The 19,543-nt window shown below is 48.0% G+C and overlaps 2 protein-coding genes across 3 annotated transcripts in view; one reads left to right on the top strand and one right to left on the bottom strand.

Moving 5' to 3' along the window:
- NMNAT2 (nicotinamide nucleotide adenylyltransferase 2) overlaps positions 1-8,723 on the top strand; it is a 181,530-nt gene extending 172,807 nt beyond the window's left edge. For both annotated transcript variants that reach the window (XM_087858338.1, XM_087858341.1), the window contains 3 exons: positions 5,471-5,572; positions 5,703-5,770; positions 8,097-8,723. In XM_087858338.1, coding sequence (XP_087714464.1) covers positions 5,471-5,572; positions 5,703-5,770; positions 8,097-8,199 — 273 coding nt within the window. In that variant the 3' untranslated portion in view covers positions 8,200-8,723. The remainder of the gene's footprint in view (positions 1-5,470; positions 5,573-5,702; positions 5,771-8,096) is intronic.
- A 6,450-nt stretch (positions 8,724-15,173) lies between these two features.
- LAMC2 (laminin subunit gamma 2) overlaps positions 15,174-19,543 on the bottom strand; it is a 55,567-nt gene continuing 51,197 nt past the window's right edge. The window contains exon 24 of the mRNA XM_045811405.2: positions 15,174-16,894. Coding sequence (XP_045667361.1) covers positions 16,641-16,894 — 254 coding nt within the window. The 3' untranslated portion in view covers positions 15,174-16,640. The remainder of the gene's footprint in view (positions 16,895-19,543) is intronic.

The raw sequence follows: 19,543 nt of genomic DNA, 5'->3' as shown, positions 1-19,543 counted from the left end.
GTCAATGGAAATCAAACCTTCTGCTTAAAACACTCTAATGACTTCTGTTTGCAATTGGAATGAAACCCCATCTTTGATCTGGTCCTTGTCTATTTCTCCTACTTCTCTGTGTTTCAGTCCTACGTATTTTATATTGTTTTGTTTTTTAATAGTTTCTCCTACCTCAGGGCCTTTGCACTAGCTATGGCCTAACTAGGAGTGCTCTTACCCCAGATATCCTTATGTCTGGTGCCTTCTTGTCATTTCGGTTTCAACTTTAAGGTCATTGTATTTTATATTCAATACTGTACTTAATTCCACCTCATGTATTCTTATTTACATTTTTTGTTTATGGTCTCTCCCTCCTGGAAGGTAAGCGCTATGAGTATACTAGATTTGCCTATCTTATTTGGCAACACCAGGAGAGTGCCCCGTTTACCATATACACAACATAGAAGTTTGTGGAATGAAAGAGTACCTCCTTCTTGGTTGGAGGAGCTTAGCCCATAAGAGAGTTTAAGTCCACCATGCGATGTGACCCAAACTTTAACCAGATACCCATAAGACATTAGCCACTACAAGGTATTAGCCACTTCATAGTAAGCTGTCCTTATCCTTCATAGCAATAGATACACTTGAAATAATTAATCATTTGTTTAGTGCCTCCTAGGTAGTGATTGATCGGAGAGATGAAGCCGTGTCTGTCTTGCTCAACCCTCTGTCCCTGGTGCCCAGGAAAGTCCTTGGCTAAGAGCACCGGGCATCCCCGACCCAAAGCATCCCCCAAATCCAACAGTGCAGATCTTGAAATTCGGCCTCCTGGAGAGATGACGATAACTTCGCATTCCTTCCAGATTTGCCGCCTGGGTCCTCAGGAGTGTTCTGTCTCCCAAGGCCAAGTTCCTTCCTGCCTCAATATGTCTCATATCCTTCCTTCAGATTCCCCACGTTTGGGGAAGCAGAGTCCACCCCTTCCCACTTCCCCTCCCCATCCCCACCCCTGCCTCCTCTGGGGAGCCTTTGACCAGAGGATGAAAAGATATGATCAAAACGCTGAGCCTGTGAGCAGGAAGTTGAAACAGGATGAATGTCACAGACCCCACCTCAGGCATGACAGGCCAGAGCTCAACTGAGAAGGCCACTATATGCTGGGGGAGGGGGGAGAAGACTGTACCCTGATCTTGCTAACTGTGGCGGGGCAGTCTGGGGTCACACTAGTCAGCAGCAGGAAAGGGACTTGCCAAGCAGGAGAGCTCGGCTACCTTGACTACTCACCCACCTCCCAGCCCCCAAGGCAAGACCTGCCGACGACTCTTCATGAGCACGCAGGACACGTGGGCCCCTCACGCTGGCGTAACAGCACCATCCCAGGGCCTGGGCACACTCCTGCAGGCTCCGTGGGCAGGGAAAGCCTGAGCGACCCCTCTGTTTCCTGGGGTCAGACGTCCGCCCCAACCCCCCGCCCCCCCACTCCGCAGGGCACAGGGTGATGTCCTTGTCCTCGTTTTTGTTGGAATCTCCAGAGCTGAGTATCTCATTTTGACCTCATTCCAAAGCAAGCCAGAGAATTAGCAGCTTAGGCCACTGCCGATGTGATTTAAAGCAACAATCCCCCAGAGGTTGGTGCACATCGGACGGATTAGGGAGCTTTGTAAAGAGAGGGGCTCCACCCATCCTAGACGTGTTGGTTCAAAATCCCAGGGTGAGGTCTGCGGGCTCTACTTTTGTCGTTGGTTTTAAAGCTCCCCCAGGTGCTTCTGCTCACCAATCAGATCCAGTCTGGAACCTGCAAAAGTAGGCTCACCCTTACTTGTCATAGGACCTGAGAGTCTATCTTTCGAGTAACCTCTTTGGGCCTCCCAGAGCTCCCATGAGGTACTGTGGGCTTGTTGCCAGTCCTGAGACCTGGAGAGTTTGTCAGCAAATGCCTCCGTGACAGCTGCCAGACAAGACTCTGCAGGAATCCACTCATTCGACAGCACCTATGAAGCACTTATGCGGTGCCAGGTGCTTTTCCTCTGGGGACACAGCAGTGAACAAAACACACAAAGCTCCCTGCCCTCGTGGAGGTTACCTTATAGGAGAGGAAGAAAGAGACAAAAGTCAGGTGGAACAAAGAAAATATATAAGGTGTTAGATGAACATAATATGGCTAAGGAGGAGCGGAAAACCCCGGAAGGGGCAGGGACTGTGCAGGTGTGGATAGCGTGTGGGTCTGCGTGCATGGCCACACAAGTTGAAATCGCCTGGTCTCACCGAGAAGGTGACATTTAAGTGAAGACTTTTGACACAGGAGTAGCTCAATTTATTTTAATACTTTCGGTCTGGCTGTTGGGAATAGACTGAAAAAGGCAAGAGAAAGACAAGGAGACCAGAGCAATCCAAGTGAGAGGTGATGGGGATGAGTTCATTTTCTGTTGCTGAAGACTGGTGGCTCAAGGCCACACACAGGGGCGCCTGGATGGCTCAGTCGGTTCAGATTCTGACTCTTGGTTTCGGCTCAGATCATGATCTCAGGGACGTAAGATCGAGCCCCGAGTAAAACTCCGTGCTCAGCTCGGAATCTGCTTACCCCAGGGGTCCAAGGATTGAGGGCTGGGGGATTCCAGTGGGTCAAGTTTAGGGACACGAGAAAGAACCAGCACAAGGAGAGCAAAAATTGCAGCTGCTGAGGTCGGAGGAAACCGGGAGAGGGTGGTCTCCTGGGGGTCAGGTGAAGACAGGAGACAGGGGGGTGGGAAGGACAGCTAAGTCCCTGCACAAGGTGGATGCCCATGGGACCAAGGGCACACCTTACCAACTCTAGCACATGGCATCTCTCCCCACCCCTTGATGCACACCCACGCAAATACCCTCTAGCGCGAAAATCAAGCTCGGTGTCCTGGGGTCTTGGCAAAGGAGCAGAAAAGATCTGCAGTCTCTGACCCAAACTCCTGCAGACGTGCAGCTTGGATGTGGTGAAGCTGCATGTTTTGTCCTACAGACCCTGTCTCCCTCGCTCCATCTGCGATTCCCAGGGGGCAAGTCTGTCACCTGTTTCTGGAAAAATGAAAACATCTCAAGCAGCAAGGTCTCCATCTGCTTGCCACCCACTGAGCCACCTGGCACTGTTACTGATGGAGTGCTCAGATCGTTAGTTCCTGAGTGGGAAGCAGCAGCTGCACTAATGTCACCCATAGGGTGACTTCCCCGTGAGGCCGGACTCCAGTCTGAACCGTTGTTTTCATGCTTTCAACAAGAATGCTCACTTTAAATTGCCCCATCATTTCATTCACCGCTCATGGAACATCTTCCAAGTTCTCAGAATCAGACTGCAGGCAGATCCTACCTGATGCCACGTACACCGGGAATCTTGAGTCATTTGCAGAGACAGGCAGTTGAGGAATGTTCGTGTATACCAGCTTGGATAGATTCCCTCCCCTCTGCTCCTTTTCCCTCCTCTCTCCCTCCCCCCTCCTCTCCTCTCTTCCCCCTTTTTCTCTCTCTTTCTCTACACTACCATTTGCCCTGGAGTTTGAAGCAGTACTTAGGCCCCTGGTCCTCAAGCTGGTTGCATATTGGAATCACCTGGGAAATTAAAGAAACTACTGACACCCGGGTCCCCTTCTCAGAGATTCCGGTTTTCACTGCTCTTGGGTGTGAGCTGGGCTTCGAGAGTGTTCAGCGTTCCTCAGGCAATTCTCCTGTGCAGCCAAGTTTGAGAACCAGTGCCTCGGGTTACCTTCTGAGTGAATCCCAGCGCAATACTCCAAAGCTGTGGAGGAGGAGCTGGATCTTGCCCCGCCTCCCCAACATGCCTGCTTTATGGGACAAATGCTTGGTGCTGGCTTGCCCCTTCTGAACACTACCGCTAGACGCAGCATGCTGTGCAGCGCCCTGTTCCTCCAAACGGGGACTCTGGTATTCTACCCCCAGCTTTTAACTTCTCTGCACAGCTTCCCTCCCAGGGCGCCCTCAGCCAGCGTTCTGCATCAGAGTTCCAGCTGCAACTCTAGCCCCAGCTGGAAGCAATGGGAGAAGTAGGGGAAAGGTGGCTGGAAATACCCAAGGGCATGTGCCCACGTGCTCGGGCGCACACACACATGCACGAACGGAATCGATGAATCGGACGGAGCGGTGGAATTCTGCTTGTGTCGAAATTGTCTGATGGAGAACAAGTGGCCACGGTGCTCCATAAGGTCTGTTTCTGTGGCACTGACTAGGAGGACCTGGGTCCCTCACCACCAGAGCACGTCTTGCACCGTGAGCTGCCCTGCTCAGAAGCAGCCTGTCTCCCCCTCCCTTCTCTCCCCATCTGGGATCCTTAATTGGCAAGAGCTAAACAGTCATATGCCCGGGCGAGATCCAAGTCTATTAAATGCCATAACTTTCAGGCTTTTTGAAAATAAAAATTGGCACGAGTTTCCAGAAAGCAACTTGGTAATAATGTCTTAAGACTTTGAAATCTGTTCAGTTTATACCCTTTCATCTAATTATCTTACCTCTTATCCTAAGGAAACAGAGATGTGGCAGAAGATTTATATATAAGGATCTTCAACAAAGTGTTGTGTATACTCGTGAAGAATCAGAAGGAACTGCACACGTTCCATCACACAAGACCAGTTTAATAGATCATGTATATCATAGACAATGACATAATCAGACTGTTAAAACTTGATTTTTTCAAATAATTTTTAATAATGTGAAAAAATGCTCACAATATAATGCTAAATAAAAAATACAGATAAAATGATTAATTTTTCAGTTTAATCCAATTGTAGGGATATACACTTATTTGTACAGAAGGAAACGCTGGACAGAATGCACCACGTTAAGAGTGATTATCCGGATTGTGTGGTTGTGACTGATTTTTTTCCCCTGAATTTCCCAAGCTTGTACTGTGTGTATAACCAGAAAAAAAATTTCTTTCTTCATGAAAAGGTTTCACTTCTCATTAGGGCAGCAAGCATTTATCGGAGGCTGATCTCAGCAGTGACCCCGTTTTCCTATCGCTGCCAGTGGGCACACAGGCGTTCCAAGCCCTTGCTTGCGCTTCCTCACCCTTGAGTCCCCAGCAGCTTTGAGGTGGCTGAGCCTGGGAGCATTCGGCCCTTCTCAGCAGCCTGGCTGGGAGCTGGGATTCACTTGCTGGGCAGTGGGACCTGTTTCGCCCGTGAGGGTGCCTACCCTGTAAGGACTGTGTGCCGTTCCTCTTACTCTTCAGCGTTAACGAACTCAACAGGCCCCGGGAGTTGGAGACCTTGCCCTGACATGCAGGAGCACATGTATTCATTCCGTCTAGAGGTATTTATTAAGCATCTTCTGCGGTGCCCGGCAAAGTTCCCATTCATTCCACCAGCACTGTTACAGGTTGTTACTTGAAAGCGCTGACTGGTAGGGTGGAGAAGGCCAGCTTAGCACCGGAGCTTGCGGTCCACGTGGAAGATCGGTCCACCTGCTAAGTAGTTGGAGTCATGGTCTCACCAAAGGACGCTGTCTCTGTGTTTTTCAGATGGAGGTGATCGTCGGGGACTTTGGGATTGTGGTGGTGCCCCGGGACGCAGCTGACACAGACCGAATCATGAATCACTCCTCCATACTCCGCAAATACAAAGTGAGTCCCCCGTCTCCTTGCTGCTGTACCTCTGCAGCCTGCTGGGGGGGCAGGGGGCTGGAGGAGTAAGGGCACCTGGGGAGTTTAAGTGCGAGGGGCGGGCAACCTGCTTTCTCTGCTCTGTCCCCAGAACAACATTATGGTGGTGAAGGATGACATCAATCATCCCATGTCTGTCGTCAGCTCAACCAAGAGCAGGTACGTTTGACAAACAGCCAGAGGGACCTTGGTCAAAGGGGCTTACAAGTTTTAATACAACTTTCCTCAGTTCGAGCAGACCCTTACATTTGCTGACACCTGCTGCCTGGTATTCAGCCTTCTTTGGGGACCTCATGTATTTGTCCCCAGTGGTTTCCTTTTTTTTTTAAGGAGGGGAGGAGCAGAGGGAGAGAGAGGTGTTTTGTTTTGTTTTTTAAGGTTTTATTTACTTGTCAGAGAGAGAGAGAGCACAAGCAGGGGGAGCAGCAGGCAGAGGGAGAAGCAGGCTCCCCGCTGAGCAAGGAGCCCGATGTGGGGCTCGATCCCAGGACCCTGGGATCATGACCTGAGCCGAAGGCAGACGCTTCACCGACTGAGCCACCAAGGTGCCCCAGTCATTTACTTTTAAAGGGGGATGGGTCATCAGCTAGTTCTAGCCGGTTCTCGGGAGAAAGAGGGTGTTTTTAGTTGGAGACTCTTTAGTTTGCGGTGTTTATGAAACACTGTATTAATGAGAGCATAGGCTAAGCTGCCATAACAAGAGTCCAAATAGTCATGGTTTAAAGAAGAAAATGATTTCCATCTTACTGAAGTCAAAAGAGATTGAACCTCTTCCACGTGAAGCCTCTATCTGTGGGTCCACGGCTGCTGCCATGACTGCTAGAAAGGGCAGGAGCTTTGTCTTTAAAAAAGTGACTCAAAGTTGCAGACCCCACTTCTCCCTGCACCCCACGGACTCAGCCCCGGTCCCCCGGGCATCCCTTGCTTCAAGGGAGGCTGGCAAATGGACTTTATATGCCCAGCTTAGCCTCAGGAAGCTCTGTTACTAAGCAGAAGAAGGAGAGAATGGATGCTGAGGGCCGGGTAACAATCTCCGCCACACACCCCAAGGGGGAATGTCCGGTGAAATGGTGAGATATAGGAATACAGAGGTGTGGAAGTGGCACAGAGAGCCGTGAGCACATTAAGTGTGAATTACGTTAAGAGTGTGGCTGAGCTCACAGGGAGAGTCAATAAGAAGAGAAGCATTTAAAAGAAGGCTAAGGAGCCGTCAGAGGGCACCAGCAGTGCTGGCCCAAGAACCAAGGCAAGTGAGGGTGCAAAGATGGAGAGCATTGTCATCCCTGTCACATATTTCAGAGAAATCAGATGCGCCCAGCGTTTTTAAAGGTCTACTGGACTTCCTCCCTGGAAGGTGATTATGTAGACCCTTCAAAGAGTAGCATCAAACTGTGAGGTGAGAGCTGAAACCCAATGACAAGGGCCAGTGAGGGGAGAGGAGAAGGATTTGGTTCCAAACGTGGCTGCACAATAAAATTACCCCACAAACGTACACACGCACACAGGTTCCTGTGTCCCCTTGAATCCCACTGAATCAGAACCTGTGGTGGATGAGTCTAGGAATCCGCTTCCTGGGTGACTCTGATCGAGCTGGGGTTGGCATTTGGAAACCACGGTATAGGCCACTTTTTCAAGCAGTTTCCCTGTGAACTGTGCAAGAAGGCCCTGAGGGACTAGCTCGCTTGCAAGATGAGGACAGTGTGGGCACTGAAGAGGCGGTGAGCTGGCCTCTGAAGAGGTCTCCAGGGCAGGGCTCAGATGCCTTTTAGAATCTGCATTTCTGGAGGAGTATGTGCGTTTTTCGCAAATAGCTCCTTGGGGCCTGACATTCCCAAGACCATCACATGAGCAGAGAATGGGAAGCAGCCAGACCAAGGCTGGAGCACAGCTGTGAAGAAGCCAAAGTGCGTCCCTGGACCCCTTTCATACCTGGTAGTGCCTCCTCGTTCCTCCCTGCCTCGGAGAAGCTCACCTTCTTCCCTGTCAGGGCTCCCGTAGGAAGGAAAAGAAGTGGCCCATCAGGAGATTCATTTTCATGAGACCACGATGCAGAGAAACAGGAAGGAATAAAATAAGAACAGCTCACACATATAAACACCTACTGTGTGTTTGGGCTATTCTAAAGACTTTGCATGACTCATTTAATCTTTTTATTTTTATTTTTTAAAATCCTTTTAGTAGCTGAAGGAGATGGGCCCAAATAGTCCCCTCATTTTTACGGAGGAGAAAACTGAAGAACAGATGGGCTTAAATAACCAGCCTAAGGCCCCTCTGCTGGGAATGGCAGAGCCAGGGTGGAATGGAGTCACCAGGGTCAGGGAGGAATTCTGGGGCAGGCGACCTTTTCCCAGGAGGGAAGCCATTTGTGGAGCCTCAGCACAGGCAGGAACTGGGGTGTTGGGTAAACCCGTTCTTTCCCTGAGAGGCCCGGCCTTCCGCCTTGGTCAGGGAAGGTGTCATCTGACCACCGTCTCTTCTCACCCAGGCTGGCCCTGCAGCACGGGGACGGCCACGTGGTGGATTACCTGTCCCAGCCGGTCATCGACTACATTCTCAAGAGCCAACTGTACATCAACGCCTCGGGCTAGCAGCCGCACGGCCCTCCGCTCCACTCTCCCCTCGTCCTCCGCCAACGCACTGGCCCCTCCAGTCTCTGTCAGTCCCCCCGTTTCTCTCCTGCCTCTCTGTTTCTCCATCTCCTCATCTTGACTGTTCTCCCCACTTGCTGACTCAACCCTCCGCAGTGTGGGGGACCTGCAGAGAACCACAGCATACCCTCTTCGGCAGTCATCTTTGGACAGACTCCCCTCTAGTCTCCGGGTCGGGGTGGGTGAGGGAATAGGGGTGGGAGTTGGGGAAGTGCAGGCCCTGGAGACGTGCTGGTGTCTGTCTCCCAGCATGCTCTAGAGAGCGGCTCCGGTGCCCGTCCTCCCAGCATGCTCTGGGGAGGCGGCTCTGGCTCTCGCCTTCCCAGCATGCCCTTTACCACGAAGGGCTATTTTTTCTTTCTTTTCTTTCTTCTCTTGTTTTTTGGTTTTTGTTTGGTTTTGTTGTTGTTGTTGTTGTTCACTCCTCATAGAATTTGGATGAAATCCGTGTCCGTGGTTCTTTACGTTTGTGGTCCTGATGCATTCCTGTGGTGTTAACCTCCCTTTTGACAGAACTCTGTAGCCAGCCTCGGCGCTCAGGCCGTGCGGGAGAGCCACACCCAGTGAAGGAGGCCAAGCCGCCTCCACCCTCCCGACACCCCCCATCTGCCCACTCACGCCCCACACCCCACACACACACAGCAGCTGCCGACCAGGCTCAGGACTGAGGCTTTCGGGTTCCAAAACCTGGGGGGCAGGTCTGGGAATAGTAGGGTTTCGCAGAAGAATTTGTGTCTATTTCCTTAGTTTCAGAAGACCATTTTCCTGATGCTCTGGGCCTGTGATCACACAGAGCCAGTCCCTCCTCATGTCCTGGTGGCATCTGCACGGGTCCTCCTTTGGGCTGTGACTGATGGCAGAGTGGGTTCCCTGCCAGCCCAGCGTTTCCAAGGAACCTTCAGGTCCTCACCTAAGCCCTTGGAGGTCCTACCTAGCCACATTCCTGCATCTGAGAAGCATCACCTATTCAAGGCCAAAGCCTAATAATGCAGCCATTCCTGAAATAAAACATGCTAGGAGTTCACGCAACCCTAGAGATCTTTGCTAACTGGAATTATTTCTTGCCTGTTCGGCTGGGAAATTTTTCTGTCATGATGTAAGTCCAGGATGACCAAGGGGAGTGTGGCTTGTTGCCCTGAAGGGAATCGATAGTCCTCACCCACTCTCGCTGCAGTGACACAGGCGGTGCCTGAGGTCAGTTTCTTCTCGAGGCGCAGTACCTCGGCCTTGTTTCTGGAGCTGGTCGTATCTCCTGCAGAGCCCAGAAACCACAGTCATCGCCTGAGGAAACCTGTCTGGCAGGGGAGTGGGTTCACAGAACCGAGATCATGGCGGGGAGGACATTAAGAGCCACTAAATTGTTTCTTCCTTTTTCTAATTTCTTACCTTCCTCCACTGCTCCTGGAAACAGTTCTGACAGACCGTTTTTCTAGTTGTTCAGGTCTCACTCATGCCCTGTTTTGAGAGCCAAAAGGAGATTATTCTCTTATGCTCTGTGTCTCTCATCTAGTCCCTGGCTCTTGGTCTTCTGGTTGTCTTCATGGAATGCGTCCCCGAGCAACAGGATACTTTTATCAAAATCTAGTACCAGTTATGGCCCAGGAGTGGGGGTGAGATCTGACATTGGGGACACCATTCTTCAGCACACATTTCACATCCGTGACAGTCTTCCATAGCCTCCCGGAAAAGGAACTGGATTCAACAGAAGGGCATGTTTGAGTAGCATCCAGGAGGGTATTATTCCTTTTGGATTATGGAGCCGATGAAGATCCTGTTCTTGGGTCTCAGTGTTTGGTTAAGGATCGTGGAATCATAAATGGAAAAAAAAAAAACACCAGAGATTAGTTGATTCAACATTCTCCTTCAAAGATGAGGGAGCAGAGACCCACTGGATTAAATGTCTATCTACAGCAAGTGTAGAGCCTGGCAAAAGGATATCGTTTCCCTGACCCTTAGGGCATCATACCACATGATCTCTGTCCCCCCAGTTCCCCATGATACTGACCAGGTAACATGTGGTTTCTACTTTTTTCAGACTTTTCCTGGCATCTTTCTCTTAAATTATGTCTCACCCAGGTGCTCCTATATATGGCATTGTATGTGCCAGTCCTGAGGGAGGGGGGGATGTGATGGGGAGGAAGGCCGTAGCTAGGTTTCCCTCAGAAATCAAGAGATCTCGGTGGCTTAGAGAAAATCCCAAATAGTGACACTCTGAATCCAAGAAAGGATGCTCTGTGGAAGGCTAAGAAAGACCTTGAATGCTCAAGATGACACTGGAGAGAGAGAGAAGAGCCTTTGGGCAAAACAGTCCTAAGCCAGGAAAAGAAAACAGAGAACCAGATTCCCTAGGGGAACGTGGCATTTTCAAGGACGCAAAGTTTATCTATGGTTAGAGTTTATTATGAGGACCTACATGAGCAAATCTGAGAGAAACCAGACATCTTTGGTCTCTTTGGTACACCCCATTACTCTGCTGGGCACTGTGGTCAGGTCGAATTTAGTGCACAGCCCGTGAGAGAGAACCGGTGGGACTGGCTGCGTATGCTTGGTCTGGGAGTGGGAAGGCGCACAGGATGGAAAAGAACAGGGGCCTTAGAAGATGTCTGGAATGAAATGGGGCAGATCTTATCTTGGGGGATCCCAGGGATTGTATTAAAATAGCTTTCCTTAAATATAAGAAAAAGTGAATTTCCTTTTGGGTAGAATTGTCCATTCCCCAACCTGTGCCATTCTTTATTTGCTAGGGGGGAGGTCAGAGCCTCCTCTCTCAGTCCAGGGAGGACACTATGGCTGTGAGCCTGCAAAGGCCAGCACCAGAGAGATTCTGAGTTTGAAGTAGTGCCACAGGTGCCATGAGGATGACCTCTAGGCCCTGACTTCCCCGCTGGGGTCCCCCTTCTTCCTCCAAAGGCCATCTCAAGGCTGGCATGGCTCAGAGTTTGGGAGAAAGGCATGGACAGCAATGATCATATTAAGAGGGGTCCGGAGCCTCATTTCCTGCCTACCAATGAAAAAACATTTCTCCTGCTCCTCTGAAAGTGGCTGATATGAGTAAGAACAGGCAGGAGGGAAACTCTTTGTGCCAGTGACTCTCTCCTCAAGGAGTGGCCCTCTGGGGAGCTCTGTGCTGCTACCTGGTACCTCATTCGTCGCCCCCTACCCCAGGCAGTCTCTGGGGCCTTCTTGCTTTCATTTTCCGTGAATGTACATAGGAACAGGGGAGGAAAGTCTCTTACTGAAGTGCCTGAAACCCAGAGCTAGAGCTTCTAGAGACGCTCTTCTTCCCATCTCCGCGTGGCGAACTTTCCCCAGCGTTCTCTGGTCTCATGCTTCAGCTTCTCAGAAAGACAGAAGAACTTGCTGTTCTAATTAAGTAGAAAGTGAGACTCATTGATCAAACTGCAGCAAAAGGCAGAGAATTATAAGGAGATATGACTGTATTTTAACAACGCAAATCTACTCTCCCCAACTGATATAAACACACACTTTAGGGGACCAAGAGAGAGAAGCATGTTATTATATTCCATTCATCGAAAGAGGAATGCAAAAATAAATCCATAGAATATGAAAAGCTCAGGATCTCTCCCAAGGCTACTGCAGGAAGGCCGACAGGTGAGACGGGGAGGATGGAAATGGACTGATTTTGTAGCTCTTCCAATTAGGGTACCCGAGGAATAGCATTGTGGGGAAGGAGTGCACGCTCTCAGTCAGATTCACCCAGTCTACACCATCTTAGAGCTGCCCGCTGAATTCAATTCTTCACATGGTTTCTTGGTTGGCTCAGTTTGGGGTGTCCTATTAGCCTGTTCCATTTACTTAGGAATGAGCTACACTCTTTCCCTTCAGTCTAGCCCAGGTCCAGAACTCAGTTTGATCCAAACGGTCTCAAGGATTGGCATGGGGAGGGGGAAGCTTTTTTTGAAATCACTTTTGGTCACCGCATCTGCCATTTTAAGAGTAAGAGTTGCTTTATGAACAATTCATTAATAAAAAAAACTACATTGAAGTTGCAGCACCATTTCATAGTGAAATATTTTGAGTAAAATTTTGTTGCTAGAATAGTCATGGACAAAAGTTTTATCAGCAAAATGTTTGAATTACATTAATAAATAAGACAATGCTACTAGTCTTGTGTCTTTGTCCAGAATCTTCTCTGCGAGTTGCAGAATTTATCACTTTTTTTGTCATAGTCTTACTTCACGGGAGCCAACCATTGCAAAGATGTTCTTAGAGCAGGAGATTTTCTGCTGGTTTAGCTGATGCCACACGTGTGATATGAAAGTACATACAGCCACACCCTAGGATCATAGGCAGGGAAGAATAATTAGCAAATCTGTGAACTGTGCCTAAGAGTTTTCAATTAAAAAAAATTCAGTCTTGGAACCTACCTAATCTTCATGGTCTCCAATTGTTTAGCTTTGGCTCCCTAATGGAATTAGTTCTTTATGAAACAAAAATGTATTTGTAAAAACTAAACTTGTCTAACTCACTTTTGGTATAAAAGATCTTAAGTAAGATAAACCATTAAACTCACCGTTTTGGCAGTGTAAACAAGCTGAAAAAATGAATAATTTGTTAATTGCTCAGTCCTGCTCTGTTAGTTCCTATTTCATTTGCAGTTGTGACATGCATTGCGTGTTGGTATAGATCCAAATAGTGGTTGTCATTAGCGAGTGTCAGTCGTGCTTCAGAAGATGAAACAGCAATTCCCCTTTAGGCCCCTCATTTAGGGCTTAGCCGCTTGTTTGTCAGATTAGTTGTACTCTTTAAAAAAAAATCATTTTGGTTCTTACTACGTGTTTTGTTGTTATTGCTTAAGATTGGAATTAGTTAGCTTCGTGCGTGTCCACCTGGGTTTGGTGGTCCGTCATAATGATGCTTGATATGACTTGTAAATTGATTACTTGTGTTTACTTTTGCTATTTTGGCCACAAAACTAAACACTTTTTTCTCTCTGTCCTGAGAGTATGTAATATTGAAAGCTTGTTTAAAATTGGGCATAAACACTGGTTTAATTTGCTAACTTACATTAACTTATAAAATATATGTACTAACTATGAATTAACATACATGTACATACACATTTCGTCTCTTATGACCCATAAGTAAGCTTCAGGACTTGGAATTTCTTAGGAAGTTCCATGTAGCCCGTAGTGTAAAGAAAGCAGAAAAAAAAAAATCTAATCTCTACTTTCCAGGTGGGAAAACTGAGCCATAGCAAGAATTCACAACGCTCCCATGACCAGGCAAAAACATTGAAAGAAGACATGATAAATATATCCCAGTCCTTGAGCCTCGTTCCAAACATTGGACATTACTGAGTATCTTCTTCCCCTTTTCCCTGGCCTCCCAAGAGTACTGACAAGAAACCACATCCTGTGATAAGATCAGAAATACATCTGCTAAAAGGCCACAGCTTATGTGCAGTTTCAGTCCTACCCCCTCTCCAAACAGAAATTCCTGAGTCAAAGTAGATGACGATATGCATAATGGCCTACCAGCAGCACAAATAATCAGAAAGCTCTCAGCGGAGAAGTCCAAGAGAGTTTTCACTACCAATTAGAAATACTGATGAGAACCAGGAAGAACAGCTCCCTTAATTTGACAGGGTCAGGACAGGACTGGCAACAGAGGCTAAGTCCTGGGTAGGCTATCTCTCAGCCATACACCTCTTCTCTCTTCTTAGGGATAATTCGTCAGGTCCTCAGAAATGAGGGCATCATGTCTATACCAAGGGAGTCACGTAAGTTACTTTTCCACTTCCCATCTCTATTCAGAGGTCATCTCCCATTTGTCAGGGAAGATGTTCTATGACCTTCTTAACAATTTATCCCATTGAGGAATCCTTTTATGATTGCATGTTATTAACTAATGGAATCCCTCACCAAGTTCCCTAGAACACGTACTGCTTAATCTTATACTTGGCAGAGACAGACGCCGATCACTAGTTATGCATTCTAATGCATTCTCCCCTTTCATAGTAGGATTGTCACTGAGACATGGCTTCCTACCAAGGGGCTATATTTCCCAGACCGCTTGCAGGTCAGATGTGGTCATAAAACTGGGTTCTGGACCATGGAACATGAGAGAAAGTGACGTGCAGCCCCTCCCAGGCCTGGCCCACAAAAACCTTCCAGGTGTCTCCCACTTCCATGTCTTTTCCCCTTTCTACTCACTGGAATAGGAAATGATTCCCAGGGCAACCTTCGAAGTCACATGTTGTAAGCGGCAGGGTTCTGGAATGACTATGTGGAGGGTCACCCTACCAATTTGCTCCCCATCCATTATAAGAGCAAGAAAAAAAGTCTATTTTGTTTGAGTAATGTACATTTTTAGGTCTACATGATATAGTGGTTAATCTAATCTAATTAATACATACACATTTCCTGGGCGCTGGTTGTTAACTACAGTGAGGAGTTGCAGGATATGTGACTGAGTACGCCAAGACAGGGTTATAAATTCACTTCTACAGAAGGTAAAGCAAAGTGATCAGACCTCTCAGAATTTGTGGGGTTAATGTGGACAGGAACAGAATCTTTTCCTCAGCCACTTAGCTAGATGGCCAATTCAGGATCTTAATTTATTAGATTTTTATCTATTAAAAAGCGTGACAATGTACCACAAACTATTGATTTTACGTTAATTTCATAGCCAAAGGAAAAAAGACAAAAATATTAATTAAAACCCCGCAACCTGTTCAGGTTGTTCCGGAAATAAATCCTTTATGCTTAGGAGACGGCACCAATTAACTCTCTTCAAGTGCTCTAATGGTTGGAAAGGGCCAAACAAGATGTTCAGAAAAATGCGAACTCTCTCGGACTCATTGCTGTTTCTGTGCCATTTTAGTTGCCATTGCTTTGGTACCTCCACCTTAGACTTAGACTTTGACAAATTAGAAACTGACCACAGGCATCTAAGAATTATTTTTTATTCAAAAACACATCCATGAAAAGCCAAGGATGTACAAAGGCGAGTCTGCACCAACATCTTCCAAGCCAAGATGGAAGCATCTCTGGTTTTTCCAGCAATTCCCACTGGTGTGATCATGACTCAACGGTCTGTTGCAATCAGGTGTGGAAAGGGGAGGAGTGACAGCTGGAATGCAAAGAAGTGTGCACAACCCAGAGCCATCCCAGCTTTGCCAAAACCCAAGTGCCCCCATGGGAGTGTCTTGCAACATATGTTCTGTTGAGAAATGAGGTTGCAAACCAGGGGGTTATTGCAATAAAACCACTTGTGATGAACAAGAGTTGTACATTTAAATTTATTTTTTTGATGTTTGTCTTCCTTACTAGACGATCAACTCCTTGAGGGCAGAGACTATGTCACCAATGTACCCCAGCCCCTGACACACAGTAGGTACTCAATAAATATATGTTGGAAGGATGGATGGATGGAAGGATGGATGGAAGGATGGGGTCTACCCAGCTCCAGTGTGAGTAGAAACATTCTCTGCTATAGGGAGAGAGAGTGAGAAAATACAACACATAGACACATACAATTTTTAGTTTTTGAAAAGTGGGGTTGAATCAGGACAAATAAATCTTCTGGATAATTGTACTTCTTTCAATGCCCAAGCTATATTTTTCTATCACTTTGAAACCCAAAAGTAAATACCTTCCCAATGTTTGCTTTGCTGGTCGGAAATGCTTTAATAAAAATGTAGTCTCTAACTAGTCATGGCATCATCGGAGAAAGGATGTCACTTCCAGGCCCCAGAAGAACGCAAAGGTGGCAGGACCCAAGCAGGCACCATTGCTCCAAATGGACCAGCCTTAAAGCTTCTCACTCCATCACTGTTCACTTCTTCCAGCTTGAAAGTGGAGCACATGTTGACAAACTGCGTGGTAAGTGGGAAGAACTCTGGTCAACAAGAAGCTTGTCCTGGACACCGTAAGGCAAAAGTATTTTACTGGCCACAGTGTGACTGGACTTCGCTCTCTGTTCAGACATTAAGAAGAATTTTATGGGTGGGCAAAGTAAAAAAAAATTTTTTCCTTTGGTCACATTACCCAAAGAATAAGCTGACTAGAGCCCAGCAGCACCTGTCCATACTCCAGGACTCAGTTTGTGACTCTCCTGAGGCAAACATCTGCCTGTGAGCTTGTCCTTCCATCCAGTCTACCCTTCCGGGTCCAGGCCCTTGGCCAGTCTCATACCCAATGCTATCTGCCTCATTGCCCAGCATCGGGAAACAAGTAGTCTCACACTGGTGTAACAGGACATTTAACTGGCCAAGATCTCAGGGATGGGGTCAGGTTCAGTGGACCTGAGCATGTCCATTCAACATGTTCAAATGTCTCCATCCCACCCCAACCACACGAGATGGCTCCTGAGTTCTGTATTCCAAGAACCTCAGTTGAGATATCTCCATGGCAGATTCACTGTTGCTCCAGCGCCTGGGTGTTGTAGCAGCCTGGGGGCAGGTTGTCCCTGATGTTCTCCAGGTTCTTTACGTCAGCCAGAATCCCATCTATGCTCGTCTCCAGCACACGGAGGTGGCCCTGCTGCCGACGTGCTCTCTCTTCCAGCTCTGACATCAAGGGCCTCAGCTGGCTGTTGATCTGAGTCTTGGCCCGGAAGAGCTTCTGCTCTAATGAGATCAGCTTCTCTTCATCCACATTGCCAGGCTGACCTATTGGAGGGAGTGAGAAAGGAGTTAATAAGAAGAGCTGTGGTTAGATCTCCTTGAACACACATGGGCCCTCTAGACCCTGAACTAGTTCTTGTTTCCACCTGCCCAGAGGAAACGGTATGCCATGCTTATTCTAAGGGCACCTGGCCGGCTCAGGCAGTGGGGCATGTGACTCTTGATCTCAGGGTTGTGAGTTCAAGCCCCATGGGTGTGTGGAATTTACTTAATAAAAAGCTTTAAACTAAAAAAAATAAAAGGCTTATTTTATATTGGGAATAATATAGAAAATATTCCAAGAGCTCTAGCCTAGTTACTAGTTATGAACAGCCCAGTTCAAGCCCCTGAGCTCTGGAGTTAAGCAATAGGAAGCTTGAGTTTCTCCTTCCACATTAGGGCCAACAGTTCATGCTCTGAGAAGATGAAGGCTGAAGGTCACAGGAGACTGAGTACTGTCCAAGGTGTCTGCCCAACACAGCTCACCCTAGGACCAGGACCAACTCCAAATTATGTTTACTGAACTATCCCTAGGAAATATCTTGCTATTTTCCATTAGAAGACCTTTAGAAACTGGCTGGGCTTTCGGGTTTATAGAGGCCAAGGTATGCTTTGCTATTTGGGGGATAGATTCCAGCTGTTAGGAAATGATGTAAGACGTCACTCTGGCCTGAGACAGTGGGAATCTAGCTAGATACTAGTTTATTTTCAATATGAAACATGGTGCTATTTGTTCAGGTATGTTTTACCCATACACAATCGAAAACTAATGTGAGCACGAAGGGCACCTGGCCAAACCTGCTTGATGTGAATAGGGTCTGAGTGGCCTTTGGTCAATTCAAACTCAAGGTCAAGTTGCCTCCCATATCTGAGCTGCGGTCATAGCATTTGCCCGCCCGAGTTTATTGTGCCTGGGGTGACAACATGGTGACGGCTCCGGGACTCCAGGGAGCAAACGGGAGAAGCAACACCATTACAAAAATACAGAGCCAGTGGATCGGTCCTTCACCGAGGAGCAGGGGAGAATTCCAGCACTTTGGGGTCTATGACATGCCGAGAAAGTTACGTGAGCTTGAGAACAAAATAACCATGTCCACGGAGAGGCAGCACGAGCACTCAAAAAGGGGCAGGAGCACTGGAAACAGAGATCTCACTTCGAATCCCACCTCCACGGTTGACTATGTGATCCGTGGGACGCTATCAACCTCTCTGAACCTCAGTTTACTGCTTCGTGAGATAAAATAATAAAAATAATAAAACCCGTCTCATAGGACCTTGAAAAGCCTTCGATGATATTACACCAGAGAGCACCTGGCAGAGGGCCTGGCACCTGGTAAATGTTTAATAATTCCCACCAGCTTCTTTCCCCCACGCTCGCGTTTTCTCTTGAAAGGGCCTATTCGTTTCAGTACCTTTTTCAGAACACTAAACAAAGCTGCTAAAATCTCCACTGGGGAGTTGGGTGGTTTTTTTTGTTTTTGTTTTTTTTTTACCCTTAGAGGGTCTTTACTCTTTGGGGCTCATTGGACCACAAAGCAGACGCACTAGTAAAACCACAGACAATACTGATCTCCCAGGGCGAGGAGGGTCCTCCACAGAAAAATCGGATTTTCAAGTTCTTCACCTGGGACGTCTGGGGGGCTCACTCAGTTAACATCTGCCTTCGGCTCAGGTCATGATCCCAGGGTCCTGGGACCGGGCTCCCTGCTCAGCGGGGAGTCTGCTTCTCCCTCTCCCTCTTCCCCTTCCCCTGCTTGTGCTCTTTCTCTCTCTCTCAAAATAAATAAATTAATTAAAATCTTAAGAAAAAAAGTAAAGTTGTTCTACTGAACCTAAAAGGCAGAACCAAGCCTTTTCCTGATGATAGCTGGACTCTGTGATTGAATCCCTTGTTCCCTACCTGCTGCGGTCTACACTTGACGAAACAGGCCAAATGAGGGTTTGCTATCAGTTTTACCAATCCGGAATGTTAATCCTCATCGGTTTTTTGCGGGGAGGGACTCTGTGGGTAAATGTGAATTGTCGCCGCCCTGTGCCATCAAATCTCTTTTATCTGAAAATTCTGCAGTATCTCCTGTAGCTACTACCTTTACCTTTCTTCTGGGCTCTCAAGCAGGCAGGGCAAGTTCCCGCAACTGGACACGCCAAGGTGTAACTGCGGGCTGGGGACACGCAGCAGAACCGGCTCTTGACTTCACAGACTGGGACAATCTCCTGCCTCACCACCTGTGCTGCCTCGGAGCTCAGGCTCTGTCGCCCCCCTCCTCGACTCCTTCCACTGTTTCCAAAGTGGTGTCGCCCTGCCTTTTGTCTCACCAAGGCTCCTCCCCTCACTCGGGCGCTCCACTCACTGGTCTTCCTGAAATCTACAGTGATGACGTTACTCCTGTGCCCACGACTGCCCACGAGCTTCTCAGGGTCACGGTCAGAACCCTTACAGGACCGTCAAACCGTCCAGTCTTCTCTGGAGCTGTGAAGCTGGAATACTGCCTGCACAGGTGACCGCGTGATCTGTGAGACACGAGTAACCTCTGCGCTTCAGTACACCTTCCCTAACTACACCCAGATCTTTGAGCTACGGACTTTCACCTCCAAGGGCAATAGGTGCTCAGTGACCCATCTTCAGATGGTAAAACAGAGTCCAGAACATGTAAA

This window comes from Ursus americanus, chromosome 2, assembly GCF_024610735.1.
Source record: "Ursus americanus isolate L20-20 chromosome 2, mUrsAme1.1.p, whole genome shotgun sequence".
In the NCBI taxonomy this organism is placed as follows: Eukaryota; Metazoa; Chordata; class Mammalia; order Carnivora; family Ursidae; genus Ursus; species Ursus americanus.
This window is presented reverse-complemented; position numbering and strand designations above follow the sequence as displayed.